The sequence below is a fragment of the Delphinus delphis genome, chromosome 5 (genome assembly GCF_949987515.2).
Source record: "Delphinus delphis chromosome 5, mDelDel1.2, whole genome shotgun sequence".
Classification (NCBI taxonomy): Eukaryota; Metazoa; Chordata; class Mammalia; order Artiodactyla; family Delphinidae; genus Delphinus; species Delphinus delphis.
In genome coordinates this window covers 30,849,453-30,863,911 of record NC_082687.1, presented here as the reverse complement: position 1 = coordinate 30,863,911, position 14,459 = coordinate 30,849,453, and the positions used below count along the sequence as shown (strand labels likewise).

General features: G+C 44.8%; 1 protein-coding gene across 10 annotated transcripts in view; it reads left to right on the top strand.

Moving 5' to 3' along the window:
• The window catches only part of GATB (glutamyl-tRNA amidotransferase subunit B), a 91,904-nt gene that overhangs the window by 40,235 nt on the left and 37,210 nt on the right, over nt 1–14,459 (top strand). For all 10 annotated transcript variants that reach the window (XR_011246468.1, XR_011246470.1, XR_011246469.1 and 7 more), the window contains 4 exons: nt 2,343–2,456; nt 4,715–4,799; nt 5,507–5,551; nt 7,527–7,716. Coding sequence is in view for 1 of the 10 variants with exons in the window: in XM_069540683.1 (XP_069396784.1) it covers nt 2,343–2,456; nt 4,715–4,799; nt 5,507–5,551; nt 7,527–7,716 (434 nt within the window). In the remaining 9 variants the exon portion in view is untranslated. The remainder of the gene's footprint in view (nt 1–2,342; nt 2,457–4,714; nt 4,800–5,506; nt 5,552–7,526; nt 7,717–14,459) is intronic.

Here is a 14,459-nt window from a genome sequence, read left to right as displayed (position 1 = left end):
GTCCTTCGTCCGTGGGATTTGGCAGCCAGGGGTTGATGGTGACTTTGACAAGGCGTTTTGCAGAGAGGTAGGGACAGAAGCCAGGCTGACATGGGTGTAGGAGTAAATGGGAGGTGAGCTCACGGAGATGAGACGCCAACAAACAAGCAGTACTTGTTTGAGAGGATTTGCTGAAAAGGAAAGCAGAGCAATAACAGCAGAATGATGAAGAGAGAACTGGGTTCAAGGGAGTGGGTCTTTGGGGTTTGTTTCTAGTGAGAAATACTGTTGATTATGGATACACATGCATAGAGGGAATGCTGAAGAAGAGGGTTAAGGAGTGCTGTGGGAGAGAGGAGAGAACTGAAGGAGTGATGTCTTTGGGAAGGCAAGAGGGGTGGGAGTTTTAAATCTGGGCTCCATTCCCAAGGGCCTTCCATCTGGTCTCAGAGAAAAGACTAATTCAGAATAGACTACAATCGTGTGCTCTACTGACTGCATGTATTCTGGTAGCTCCGAGGAGCCACCAGTGGAGGCCGGCCTACGGATGAGGGTTTCCAGGAGGAGAAGGTGGTACCACTTATGTGGGACCTCGAAGGATGAGCTGAGGTTCAAGGAGGGCCAGTAGCAGGGATGACGAGGGCCTGTGGGCACCAGCGAGCAGACAGAAGCTTCCCTGATGGGAGGAGGCTTTCTCAGGGAATGAGCAGCAGGAAATGTGGGGTGCATCGGTCAAGACCAGACGAGGGCTCTTGCATACCAAGCAGAGGAGGTGGGATGACCCAGTGGGAGCCAGCTGTGCACTTGGTCAAGTGCTGGGAGTGGATGTGGCCAGAACCGAGCTGGAGCGGGGCGGGGCTGGAGCAGGAGGGGTCACTGAGTTGAAGGTCAGGATGGGATGCGGGTGCTCAGGCAAGGATGGCAGCCGTGGGAATGGAGAGGAAGTGACAGCTCTGAGGGATGTTTGGGGGAAGGAACTGACAGGATCTAGTCAGTTAGACTACAAAGGGCCAAGAAAACAGCAGCAAAGGATGCCGCAGGGTTCCTAGACCAAGAGTCTGATGATATCAGGAGTCGCTGGGACTTCTTGAGATTCAAGGAAGCACATGTTGTCCTAAAGGGGCTATGGGATTTTGTAGAAATGTGAGAGGTCCATTCTGGAGACATAGAGTAATTTCTGGGCTGAAAGGCACCTTTTCCCTGCCTGTCAACGTGGGTGGCCATTGGAGCGGCAGAGTGGGAATGACAGAGACCTGTTGCAAGGGTCTCTTTTTCTTGGCATAGAATATATTTGAGCTATTTTATTATTTTAATATGCTTTTGCTATGAAACCTTGGAAAAGAAATTGCTTTCTTCAGCCCGTCGACACATTCCTCTTTGGCAGATTCTTTTTTAGTTCAAAGACTTGCCTAAGAAAAATCCAGCATTTTGTCTTCCCCTTTTGTTCTGTTTTAAATATTGTAAGTGGAATTGGAGAACAGAGAATTGAGGCCTTACCTTGCAGGGTATAAAATGTGATGATTTCTTATCTTTATCTCTCTTTGGCTTGAGATTTTGCCTCCCTATCCTCCTCAAGAGCCTCTTGGCCCTCTCCATAAACCACCTGCTTCCTTAGGGATTACTGTTCCCAAAATGGGGCGGGGGGGTGGCTTGCAGGGTCAGAGAAGGTCCTCCCAGGATGGGGATGGCCCCCTCTGAGTCCCTCCCCCACAGACCGTCCCCTTCATAACAGCACTGTCTGTCTGCTGCGGCAAACCCTTACAGCAGTCAGGAAGGATTCCGAGTCCTGTTTACGGAAGGAAGAGATCATTACAGTACCTGGAGGAAGGACGAGGGGAAAAGCCCAGGTTTCTGGCTCTTGCCCTTGAGCTGTAAATTCTCAAGGACCCTCTTATAAATCTCTCGGAATCACTGTTGGAAATCCACATTCCACTGGAGAGCAGTGTAGGGCTATCACATGATCATTTCTGAAGCCTTCCCCCACAACCCAGCTCTGACACTTTGAAAAACACTTCGGAATAAAACTGCAGGGTAAATCTCCATTTTTAACAGTGTTGTTTTTCTTATTTGGCATGAAAGAAATTAGATTTCCCAAGCCAGTATATCCAGAATTTCTCCTGCATTCTGCATGTGTACAAGTGCACAGAAATATATACACACACACCCCTCAGATGCCTTAGGACCATCATTTTCGCAAGTGGGCAGAAGTTAGTACTTCAGGACCAACCTTAACTTCCTCTGAGGTTAGGCTGCTGTAACTGAACAGGAACTAGAGTTAGACGTTGCTTGTACTCTCTTGCCTTGAAAAAACCACGATTGCCTCAGAGAATTTCTAAAGTGTTGTCTTTTTTCTTTCCTTACAGAGGGCCAGTTGAGAGTGGACGCCAACATATCTGTGCATAACCCTGGGGAGCCTTTGGGCATTCGAACCGAAGTAAAGAATCTCAATAGTGCCAGGTTTTTGGCCAAAGCTATAGGTGAATGTCAGCTGTTACTCCTCATATACTTCTTTGTATCAGTTATCTATTGCTGTGTAACAAGCATCCCCCCCCCCCAACTTAATGGCTTACATAATAACATCTCAACTTCAGAGTTTTGTGGCTTGGGTGGTTTTTCTACTTGTCCTGCCTTGGCTCATTCATGTGGCTGTGGGGAGCCGGCAGCTCCGCTGAGATACAGGGTCCAAGATACCTCACTCACGTGTTGCAGCCTTGGTGCTGGATGTCTGCTGGGCTGCTCTACCCACGTGGGCTTGCTTCATTCACTTGCCTAGCCCAGCCCTTCTTATTTGGCGGAGGGGACACCCCAGGAGCATGAAGGCAGATGCCTCAAGGCCTCTTGAGTCATTAGCTCTAGAACTTGCACAGCATCTCTTCCAGCACATTCCATTCAAAGCAGGTTCAAGGGGAGGGGAAATAGACTTCACCTCTATGGGAGGATCTGCAAAATCCTGTAACTCTGTTTTTCCATGTACCACATTCCTTCTGACCAGACCGAACTGTATAAAGTCATATTTGTTCATTATAGATGGCCACGATTTGACCTAATTGGTCAGTATGTTTTTCTGCTTTTTACCGTTTTAACTAATAGATTGCTTGGGCCTGTGTAATCAGGTATTGGTCTTGTTTGTTCACATTGTGGATCTTTCAGTGTGGACAAATGTATACTAGTAGTTAAAATCGAACAGTTGAGCAAGGTCAGCATCTAGGGTGGTCCATAGAAGTTGATATCTGTGAATGTGAGGGGAAGACATCTCAGAGGAATGAAAATATTCTTTAAAACCAAAGGTATCTAGAGAGGAAGAGAGGAGGGAGGAGGTGGAGGTTAAGGTGCACCCTTCAGGGTACACAGAGAACGGGATGGATGAATGTGGAGTCACAGCCAAAAGGTTTAGTAGCATCCTGGGTATTAGAAGGAACACAAAAAAGATTTCCTAATCTTGTATAAAATTTTATTATCCTGAACCTGAAATGATCAACTAGCCTCAGTGAAAACACTTTGAGTCTACAAGTTTTCAGGAAAACAGCATTAAAATGGTCAAGGGGATGACTTACAGGAGAGGAAGGTGTTGGGGAAGGTCCCCGCGTAAAGACAGACTAACGATGGTGGACTCTTCTGCCTGTAAAAGGAGACACAGTCCAGATTTCTGAGGCCATGATAGGTTTGGGTTAGGGAAAACCCTCCAGCTCAGGTTTGTGAAGGGGAAGCTTGGAATGAACAGAAAGAAAGTTCTACTTCACCTTGTAGGTGATAAGTGTTCTGGAACTCATTATTCTAAGAGGTGGTGATGGGAACCTAAAAAACAAGATTTTAGGTAGATTCATCCCTGATGACTTATGATGGAGACCCCTGCCTGATTTTGGCTGTCCCTAACCTGTTATTTTATGAAGGACCCTTTGGAGTAGTCTGAGACAGAATTCTACCTGTGGTCTGACTCAGGCTGGAAGAACCGAAGCTTTACTGTTATGGGCTTAATTCTTCAAGCCTGTAATTTTTCTACCCCATGTTTCTCCCTACATCACGCCTTTTAGCCATCCTCTTCGTGTTGCTGCTTTTTATCAGCTATGATAAGAGTTTGGATTTGGGCAAGGGCAGGTGGTACATGTTGGGCGGGGAGTTGAGGGGGGAGCGGAGGCTAAAGCTGTTTTCATAAGGAAGCTTAGCAACTGTGGCTGTGCTTTGCTTACCACTTCTGCCTTGTTGGGTGGTGAGGGAGTGTGGCATAGAGCAGTGGCTGTTCATCATTTGGGGTCATAGATCCCTCTCCATATTTTGGAGAGAGGGTCCAGAGTTTTTATTCTGGACCCTCTCTCCAAAATATGTGCCTGTGCACACATGCACGTTTGCATATAATCTCAGGAGGTACTAGAACCCCTTGAAGGCCACCCATGGATCCTGGGATAAAAACTCTTGATAAGCAGCGATCTTAGATCTGGGGTCATTCTGCGTAGATATTGGTCCTAGCCCTGCTTCTGCCACGTTTTGTAGCCTGTACTGGGTTACGCAATCTCTCTGAGTCTGGGTTTTCTCAAAAAGTGAAGAAGCAGAGCTTCCTAAAAGGCCCTTTCTAGCATGATTATTCTATGACGGCAGCAAGAATAAAATATAGCATCTGTGGGAAGAATTATAAACAACTCCCTTGATTAGTTTTTGACATAAAGATTGAAAAAGATGTCTAATTATTGCTAAACTGGATGAAAGGGATCAAAATATGATACTAAACTATTATTTTTAGACTATGAAATTCAGAGGCAAATCAATGAACTCGAGAATGGAGGTAAAATCCTGAATGAAACTCGCTCGTTCGATTACAAGCTGGGGTGAGTTTGCATGACAGCATCTTGAATACAGGTAGGTGGGGCTCCAGTCTGGGCTCACCACAGACCAGCCATGTCACCTTGGAGAAGGTACTTAGCTTCTCTGCACTTTGGTTTCCTCATTAGTAAAATTAGGAAAATACGGTACCCTACAGGGTTGTGATATGCCCTCTAGGGCTGGTAAGAGGTTTCACCTGACTGCCATCAGACTTGCTGAGTCTTAAGTCCTGGCACTTCCCTGGCTTCCAGCTTACCTCCTTTGTTCCAAGAATTTTTACTTCCTTAAATTCTATCAGACCTAAGTTCTGCCAATTTAAGCTAGAAGTGGAAGAAAGCTTAGAACTGGTTGTAGTGGTGTCTTTTTCTGTTTAGATATCTTTGAGTCTAACTTTCTGACTCTGAATTTTGAGGATTTTATACACTTAACAGAAGACTGGGGAAAAAAGCTCAAGAGCCTAGAGTTTGAGCTGGTTAAATGTTGGAAACGTTGAAGCAATTTCTTTTCTGTTCTTTTTCTTTAATTATCATGCTAAACATTTGTCTTTCTTTAATATTATTTCTGCAATGTATTCATGAAAGTGTCTCCCAAGGAAGGCTGAGGAGCTTGAATCCCCTGGGTTCCCTATTGGTAGGGGAACCCCTGTCTGCATCTACACTAGCTGACGCTGCATGCAGCATTTTTAAAATGTTTTCTCATTTAACTGTCACAGGTGCACCGTGCCGATGAGAGACAAAGAAGGAAAACAAGACTACAGGTGGTTACTCCTCTTGTCAAAACACCATTCTATATTTGGGTCATATTCCAGATCCACTTACAGACCAACATAATGATCCTAGATTGCTTTTAGGAACCACTTTTCCTTGTTGTTGTCGCATAATGGAAAATCTAGGCTTCCTGTTTTACGTGTACACTGAGAGGAAGAGTATTTTCTTGATTTGGTAGCCTTGGAGTACCTTATTTGACAGGATTCAACAGCTGGAAAACACTTGTTCACTCACCTCTGTGTCAGAGTTTTCATAATTGAGCTAAGAGGATGGCAGTTGTGGGGTGGGGCCTAGGCTGTTCTTATTCTCATGTTCAGTAATTAATGCAGTAACACTGAAGTTCTGTGAGAAGGTAGAAAAAAGAGATGTATATGTTAATGGCAGTTCCCTTCAAACCTCAGGTGATGCTGTTTAACACGTTAGGCCTCATTTGAGATCCAGAAATAAAGCAAATAATAAGAATAGCTTCCAATAAATTGAGACTCTTGTTTCTTCCCAGTTTAGCAGACTGCAAAAATTAAAGATTTAAGCAACAAAGTGGTGGGGGTTGGCACTTTCCTTTGCGAAGTGCAGGAAGAGGTAAGAGTAGCCATTGCTGTCAATGAGGAACAAATATAGCATCGAGATTTAGGAAAGACAAAGCTCACAAACCCTTAGAATGCATGTCACCTCAAGGACTCCTCTTGTGTGTCTGTCAAAGTCACCATTGTTCTAATTATAGTGATCCCTCTAGGTTCAGTCTGTTCTTCCTAAGAACTTCTTTGTTTTCCATTGTCGCCCCTACTCTGTTTATGCTGCTTTCTCACTGAGCGTGGAGTTGGCTTTTAGCACAGCCAGTGGCTTCAGCTCTGTCTCTCAGGTTAACAGATGGGATTCAGGAAGCCTCCCTTTGGTTTCCTCTTGCCTTCAGAAGTCAGACTAATTCATAGCACAGATTTGGCATTGAGGTGATGGGTTGCTTGCCCTTCTGAGCTATTACGTTGGAGCCACCATTCTGCATTACCCTGCTTTTGCATAAGCCCTTTGACAAATATGGGCAGAGAGAAAACGTTAGAGTAGAACAGAGGGAAGGACATCTTTATTTCACAAGAGTATATGCAGCGGTGCGGCTTCCACATTTTTTTAAAAATTAGTTGACTTTTTTAGAGCAGTTTTAGGTTTACAGCAGAACTCAGTGGAGATTACAGAGTTCCCATATACTCCTTGGTATGTGTCGTATCCCCCCGCCCACACACACACAGAGGTTCCTCTGATAACATCTTGCATTAGTGTGTAGTGTGGTACCTTGGTTAAAATTAATGAACCAATATTGATACCTTATTATTAAGTAAAGTCCATAGTTTACATAAGGGTTTGTGCTTTATGTTGTCCATTCTGTGGGTTTTGACAGATGTATAATGACATGTAGCCACCATTACAGTGTCATAGAGAATAGTTTCACTGCCCTAAAAATCCCTTATACTCCCCTTATTCATTCCTCCTTCTCCCCTAGCTTCTACATTTTATTTAGGCAAAATCCATTTATTTCTTGCACTTCTCAAGAAAGAAAGTTTTCTTTTTCTTTGACTTTTCATTTGTTACACAAATACTGCTAAAAATATTTTTAAATTTATAGTCTTTCTTCCTAAAAAGTAAATTGTTCTCATTTGGTCCTATTTTTTCCAGCCTATGTCTTTATGAATATATACTTTATCCACAATTACAAACCACAGTGTGGCATCAACATGGTGCTGTGCCTTTTTCACTTAATGCTCGTTTAAGCATAGAGAGTGGTGGATTTGGTCATTTTGACCTTACACTTGTATAAGGACTAGTTCCTGGAAAACTAGGAGACTTGATATTATGGGATGTTGGAAAATATTTGCAAGTAACATGGCATCCAGACACACACTTTCATACTGACGATAGGTTTGTTTCTTCCAGCTAAACTGAATACTCAGTCATGCCATCTCCTCTGTGTGCCAGGTTAATGCCGGAGCCCAACCTGCCCCCGCTGCTGCTCTACGACTCGGGGTCCCTGCCCCCTGGCACAGACCCGCAGCAGGTGATCAACATCGACCAGCTCCGGGAGCAGCTTCCTGAGCTGCCCCGCGTGACCCGGGAGAAGCTCGTGCAACAGTATGGGATGCTGCCGGAGCACAGCTTTGCCTTGCTGGTGGGTACTGATCAGAGGCTGCGATCAGCCCAGCAGGGGCGGGGGATGCTCCTCAGGGGGCTCTAGGTGCAGTGGCCCATGCCTTCAGCTGTACCGTAGAACCAGGCGTGCTAACCTTCCTCACCAGCCTTTTTGGTAAATGCTCCTCCGAAAACCAGAAGATGAGGCAGGATCTCGTGTCAGTCATTCCTTGTGTGTAGACACGAAGAGCTGCTCACAGCGGCCGTGGAGGCTTCTTGAAGACAGTCCAAATGTTATGGATGAGTGTTCTCCCTTGCGTCTGCAGGACAAAAGGAAATCAATATATAGGCTTTCTAGATGTCTGGCAGTATTGGACATGACAGAGTCTGGCAGGAAGTGGGGTTCTCAAAAAGCCAGCCAGTTGTTTTACCAGTTATAGAAGAAACATTTATTCCACATGAAATGCTGAAAACTCTGACTAAAAGTGTTGGTCCTTAGAGGATGCATCTGAAGGGGCTGTTAAGAATCTGACACCATGGAGATGTGCTTAGGGATTTTCCGTCCTTGCCAGGGCTGTTGGGCTTTGCAGTTTCCTTTGTCACGGCAACATTAAAGTGACACAGCGTCTGTGAGAGTGGCATTTCGTCACAGCTTGTCTGTCAGGGAGGATGAGGAAAGTTTCTCTGCTGCATCCCTCGGGGATGAGGTGTCTGCCACACTCATCGTGTGGAGCGCAGAATCCCTGGAAACGCTGGGCTTTGCATTGTAATTGATAATAACTATGTAGGGATGTTAGAATATTCCTATTCGTATACATATGTATATACTTCAATAACTTGGCCATTTCTGGTACAAGGTAGGCGAGCGAATGCTTGTTGAATGAATGAGTCTCTCTTTATCATCCATTGATCAGCTCATTTGAAAAGTATCCAGAGTATACAAAACTCAGTTTTGTTAGGTCGACCTTGGAAAAACACACGAATCCTAACAGGCTTTCCGGCTAATAGGTGTTCTGTGCGAGATGCACATGAACCCTCTTTCACCACCAGTGATTAGACACGATGGGTTATTTTCTCTTGCTTTAGGCAGAGTTGCTCACCACCTCCCATGGGCTGCTGTTGTATCTTATTCACACCTCTGAGGTGATTATGTCACTGTATTTTAATTCTTTGTTAGTGTATTTCGTTCAGTGCCTTGAGGGCGAGGACGGTTTCATCCTCTCCCTCTGCTCCATTACTCTGCACAGATTAGCACATCAGCAGTGCTGACTGCCAACTCTTTGTAGGAATCAGTTAGTGAGCTTCTTGTTCAGAGCACCTCTTAACCTGAAACCTCTGGCAAGTCACGGCCTGTTCCTCAGTTGATTTAACAAACCTGAGTTTTAGTCTTACACATCTTCCCCACCATCTTGACTTTCCAGCCCACTTGAAATAAACTTCAGACTCAATACTAAATGCTAAATTCCAGTCCTGCATTTCATAACGGATTTGCCAAATTAAATAAGGGATGGGAGGACACAGACCGAGGCTTCTCAGCCCCAGGGATAGTACCCTCACCGCCAGCAAGTTCTCTGAGGCAGAGGCACATTCGCACTTGTGTCTGTGTCCCAGGCTCTGCTCCCGTGACCTTCAAGTGCCACAGCCTAGGAGGTCTTGGATAGATGGTTGCTGAGGGTGGCAAGTGAGTGAGTCTCTGTTTTCATAGTTTAAAGGCCCTGTTTAGGGAAACTTATTTTTGATCTCTTCAGTACAGCACTTTTACTGGCATCTCCTGTGTAGCAGGTACTGAGACAGGGACAGGGACTCTCCTTTTTGTTTGTTTGATCTCCAGGAATATGTACAGATGACACTACAACTAACCAGTCCCCAGGGCAGACTGCACTAGATAGATGTGTGATGTAGGCTGGGAGCCCAGAGGAGGTAGTGATTACCTTGATGGAACAGAAGGGAAAACTCTCAAGAAGGAGGTGGTTTTTGAGCCAGTTTTATAGGGACTTGTTTTTTTTGATGTACTAAAAATATGCTTATTTTTATAGCTTGCAGATAATGTAGTAGGTGACTCATTTCGGTTTTTTCTTTTTCTTTCAATGGCTAGTACTTGAAATTTTCAAGACGGTTGAGAAGAGAGCTTAGTAGGAATGGAAAGAAGATGATTCAGACAAATTTTTTTTTCCTGAAATTAGGCATCCTGAGCCCTTGATGACTTGATAATCACTGGAAGCTGAGTTACTCGTAACATACCGAAAATGGTCTGTTCACGTTTTTTCCTCCCTTCCTCAGAAACACAACAGATTGCTGAGAAGGGCAGATGCACAGATCTGATGAACTCTCTTTCAATTTAAAGAGTGCCCAGGAGTATTCATTAAATCAGTAGCCGTGGTGGAGGTCTGCTCTGCAGAGCTCCGAGTCCACACTCCTGCCTTTGGGTCACTTATTAAATTAAACATTAAGCACATACCCAACCCCGCACAGGCCTTACCCACAAATGATTAAAAAAAACTTCAGAACTTAACTTAGTCTTTAATTTTTTTTAATTGAAGTATAGTTGATACACAATATTATATAAGTTACAGGTGTGTACAATACAGTGATTCACAGTTTTTCAAGGTTGTACTCCATTTATAGTTGCTGTAAAATATTGGCTATCTTCCCTGTGTTGTACAACTCTAGTCTTTAATTTATCTTGTCGTCCTACTGTGTGGTGAGCGCTGAATTGCCTATTGATCATTTCTCCTTGGCATTTACAAAACTCTAATATAGGTCTATCTTAGCATCCACCACAAAGTCTGGCACACAGTAGGCATCAGTGAACAGATGGACAGGTAAGTGGATGAATAGGGTACTGTCACAATACTCATGAAAGTCCTGGGAGAAGCAGTGTTCCTGATAAAGCATCCCTGTTTCCAAAGGTCAGATACATAAACCACCCTTTTGACAGCCCAGCAAATCACAGGGTGGTACCTGTGTCCTTGAGCTCCGGGGGAGAAGCCTGGGGTTTCCGCCTTAAGCTCACCATGTGCCGTGACCAGCCTCAGGTCACTTGGTCTCTCTGACTCTTGTTTTCTGAACTGGTTTCTTTAGGACATTAAATATCTGCATTCTGGTTTCATCTCTTAAACCCGTCTGATAATCCCCTCCCAACAGGTAACCTGTATGACTGTTTCTTCCTCTGGCCTCATGAAAAGTATCATGTCCCACCTGAAACTTCAGCCTAGTGAGCTAACCTTTCCTCCCTATCTTGTGTCAGACTCCCTTGATTTCTGACCTCATTTGTAAGGATTATGGAATGGACATAATGGAAGCTGAGATCACAGCATTAGGATTTTGAAAACTGAGAGATTCTAGTAGCGGAAGCACAGCAAGTTCTTCTCTGAGTCAGTGTATCCAGGATTAATTATGAGAACAGTCAAGGTTATATGCAGGTACGTTTTTCTGGTAGATAATCCCAGGTGTTTTCTTTGGGGGCATCTCTTCCTAAACCTTGCTTTGCTGGACTTGGAACGCAAACGAATTGTTGTCATTGGCTTGATAGGCAGCGCAGAGTCGAGGCTGTTGGCTAATAGCAGGTTGTGCGGTTCACAGCAGACCACTTTCTAATCCATCTTCCCAGCACCCCCTGCTGCCGGTACCATCCATCACCCCATTTTCCCGGTGAGGAAACATCACCTCTGTGGTTGAGTGGTTGAGTGTAAGACACTGAGTGACTTCATCAGGCCTGTGAGAGAGCTGACTGCAGGGCCCAGACTCTTTACTTGCAAGCGCTTCTGCCTGCTGGCACATACAATGTGCCACAAGGCCAAGTGGAAATAATGTTTCAAGTTCATTGCTGTTTTCACTCACCTAACAGAGAAAACAGAATGTTTACTTTTGTGGATATTAATGCTTTCTCCAGCCCCACTGATGCTTCATGAAACGGAGCCATAGAAATCAGTCTATTTAAAACTTTTGCCCACCCCTCTAGGTTTTTAAGATACCAGCCTGCCTATAAATAAACATAAAAAGTGCTGTCTACTGAATTTAGTGAAAATCAGTCAACTCCAATGAAAAGCAGAGATTTTATTCATTTTCCAAGTAGAAAATTTAAGTCAGAGGAAAGAAATGTAAGCTCTTCTCTGCAGTTTTATTTATTTTGTTTCTTAGACTTTCTGCCTTAGGTACTTGGCCCCTTCTGACGGAATCATTGAGAAGGGCCTCCACATAGTGCATGGGGTTTGTAGGTTGTGTGGGATGATTTTGCCCAGTTCCTTGTGTCATGCACTTGGTAAGAATGCATCTGAGCTCACAGGGTGGCTGGCTGTGTATGAATTCAGTGGACAGATTTCAGTGTCATCTGTCGTGGGAGGTTTAGTGGAGGAATGACATAGCAGCCTCAATTCAGTGTTTCTTGAGAGCCCACTGTACTCACCACAGTGCCCTATGCTGTTGTCAGATGTAAGAGCTTTATCTTTTCTGTGTTGTGTTTAATTCTCCTGAGGAGCCCTGCAGGCCAGTGGGTTAACACACTAAGAGACAGACACTCTTTTTTTTATTTTTCCTGACACATAGTTGATTTACAATGTTGTGTTAATTTCTGCTGTACAGCAAACTGACTCCGTTATACATGTATGTACATTCTTTTTTATATTCTTTTCCATTATGGTTCATCCCAGGACATTGAATATAGCTCCCTGTGCTATACAGTAGGCCCTTGTTATCCATCCAGTCTGTATGTAATAGTTGGCATCTGCTAATCCCAAACTCCAATTCCGTCCCTCCCCCACTCCCCCCTCCCCCTTGGCAACACAAGTCGAGACAGACACTCTTTCTTTTTTTTTCAAGATTTTTTTTTTTTGATGTGGACCATCTTTAAAGTCTTTATTGAATTTGTTACAATATGGCCTCTGCTTTATGTTTTGGATTTTTGGCCCCGAGGCATGTGGGATCTTAGCTCCCTGACCAGGGATTCAACCTGCACCCCCCTGCATTGGAAGGCAAAGTCCTAACCACTGGACTGCTAGGAAGTCCTGAGACAGACACTCTTGAGTCCTCCCAGCTGGGAGGACTCTGAGAAGTTACCTGAAGCTGTTCCCTGCCCAGAGGAAAGAGGAGGGGAACGAGTCACTTCCCCAAAAGGTGACAGGCACAGCAGCGTCTTCACGGAATCTAAAAAGTCTACATACAGCTGACCAGACTCCCAAGAACATGCTGCCAGGGTGCAAGAGCACCAGACAGCTGCTAGCACATCAGGAGCCACGCAGGGCAGAATTTTAGGAGAAATCCAGCATGGCTTCTGTGAGACTGGAGGGAGATGTGATTACCCTCCGAGTCAGTGACTTCTGCTATGTGTCTGTCCGTCTTTGTGTGCAGCCTCAAGATATGTGGTCTTATTCGAACAAATTCATTTGCCCAGCTGGTTATTCCCCATTTAAAGTCATAATCTTTTGTTTCTGACATCATGGAAAGAGTAAGATGTCTCCGAGGAACAAAGAAACAGAAAGGATATCATGATGGTTGGCTGTCGAATGGATTGTTTTCCAAGAGTTTTGCTCTGGGTCTCTCGTTACCTTGAAATGGCCTGGTTTTCTGTCTGGATGAATTGCCTATAAAATAATTTCCCGTGATAGATATCTGTCTATCCCATAGGTAATACTGCTTTAAAGCTAATAGTTAGAAAAGCAACTGAACCTTATGGACTGCTTTTAACCGCCCAGACTTATTGAGTAGCAGAGGACTCACCGTGTAACCACAGCTGAAGGAAAATCCATTTGGTCAACACCATCGCTCACCATATTTCAGCTTCATGCACTTTACAAAATCGATTTTACTGTTCATTTTATAAAATTGCCCCCAGTGCTCGTCAGCTTAAGGGTGCTTTCACGGTTAGTCTGTGCACCGAAAAAATAACCCATGTTTTTATTCTGGTCAAGTCGAATCAAAAGGTGCGTCTTCTAACTTGACTCCCGCAAAACCCACAGTTCATTCACTTCAGGTGCAAATGGCAAGGGGCTTTCTGAGGTGAGTCCCCTCTGGGCCCAGGCACCTGCCCACTGGGGGGTGCAGTCCTGAGCGCCAGCCTTGGGGACTCTCAGGGACTCTGTCCCCAGCCCATCCCGAAGCCTCATTTCCTGTCTATACAGTAGACAGGTTTCCTTTTGGGGACAGTTAACAGAAAGCTTCAGCTGAGTAACACAGGTTTCGTCCGTGTTGGGACCATTTTGACAGCAGTGGTTTTAGGCTCACTGAAGTGTGATTACCATCAGAATTGATTTCTTGACAACATCCTCTTTGTGTCCGATTCTCGCAATCTTTGGTTATGCCTGTCTGCTGTCAACTTTTATTACCTGAATTATTTGGATTTTGATTGTCCAAGGGAAAGTCCTCCTCTCAAATTGGTTTCTCTCAACGTCTCTCCTGGAGTGAATGCATCACAGAGAATGTAGACTCATTTCCGTGCGTCTAAGCCGGGGGTCAGTGAGAACGCTCCCGGAGTCCAGCTCAGAGGTGTGTGCTTCCCGGCTTTGCTGGGAACAGAGCACAAGTGAAATGGATGGAACCGGAGTTTCGCTCAGATTTCAGGGGCTCCCAAGCTCTCTGGGAACGTGACCCAGAGGTGGAAATTGTGGGGACCAGAATAGGACTGTAGACCCATCTAACCGTGTATTCCTTGAGTCAGGCTAAAGAGCATACCCTTGGTGTTTTGAGTCAGTTTCAGAGCTGCTTGAAAGTGGCAGTGATGGTTCAGGATTCCAGCTTCCTCCGCACACTCAGTGGAGAGCGGTGTTTTCTGTGCCAGCCTCACACCAC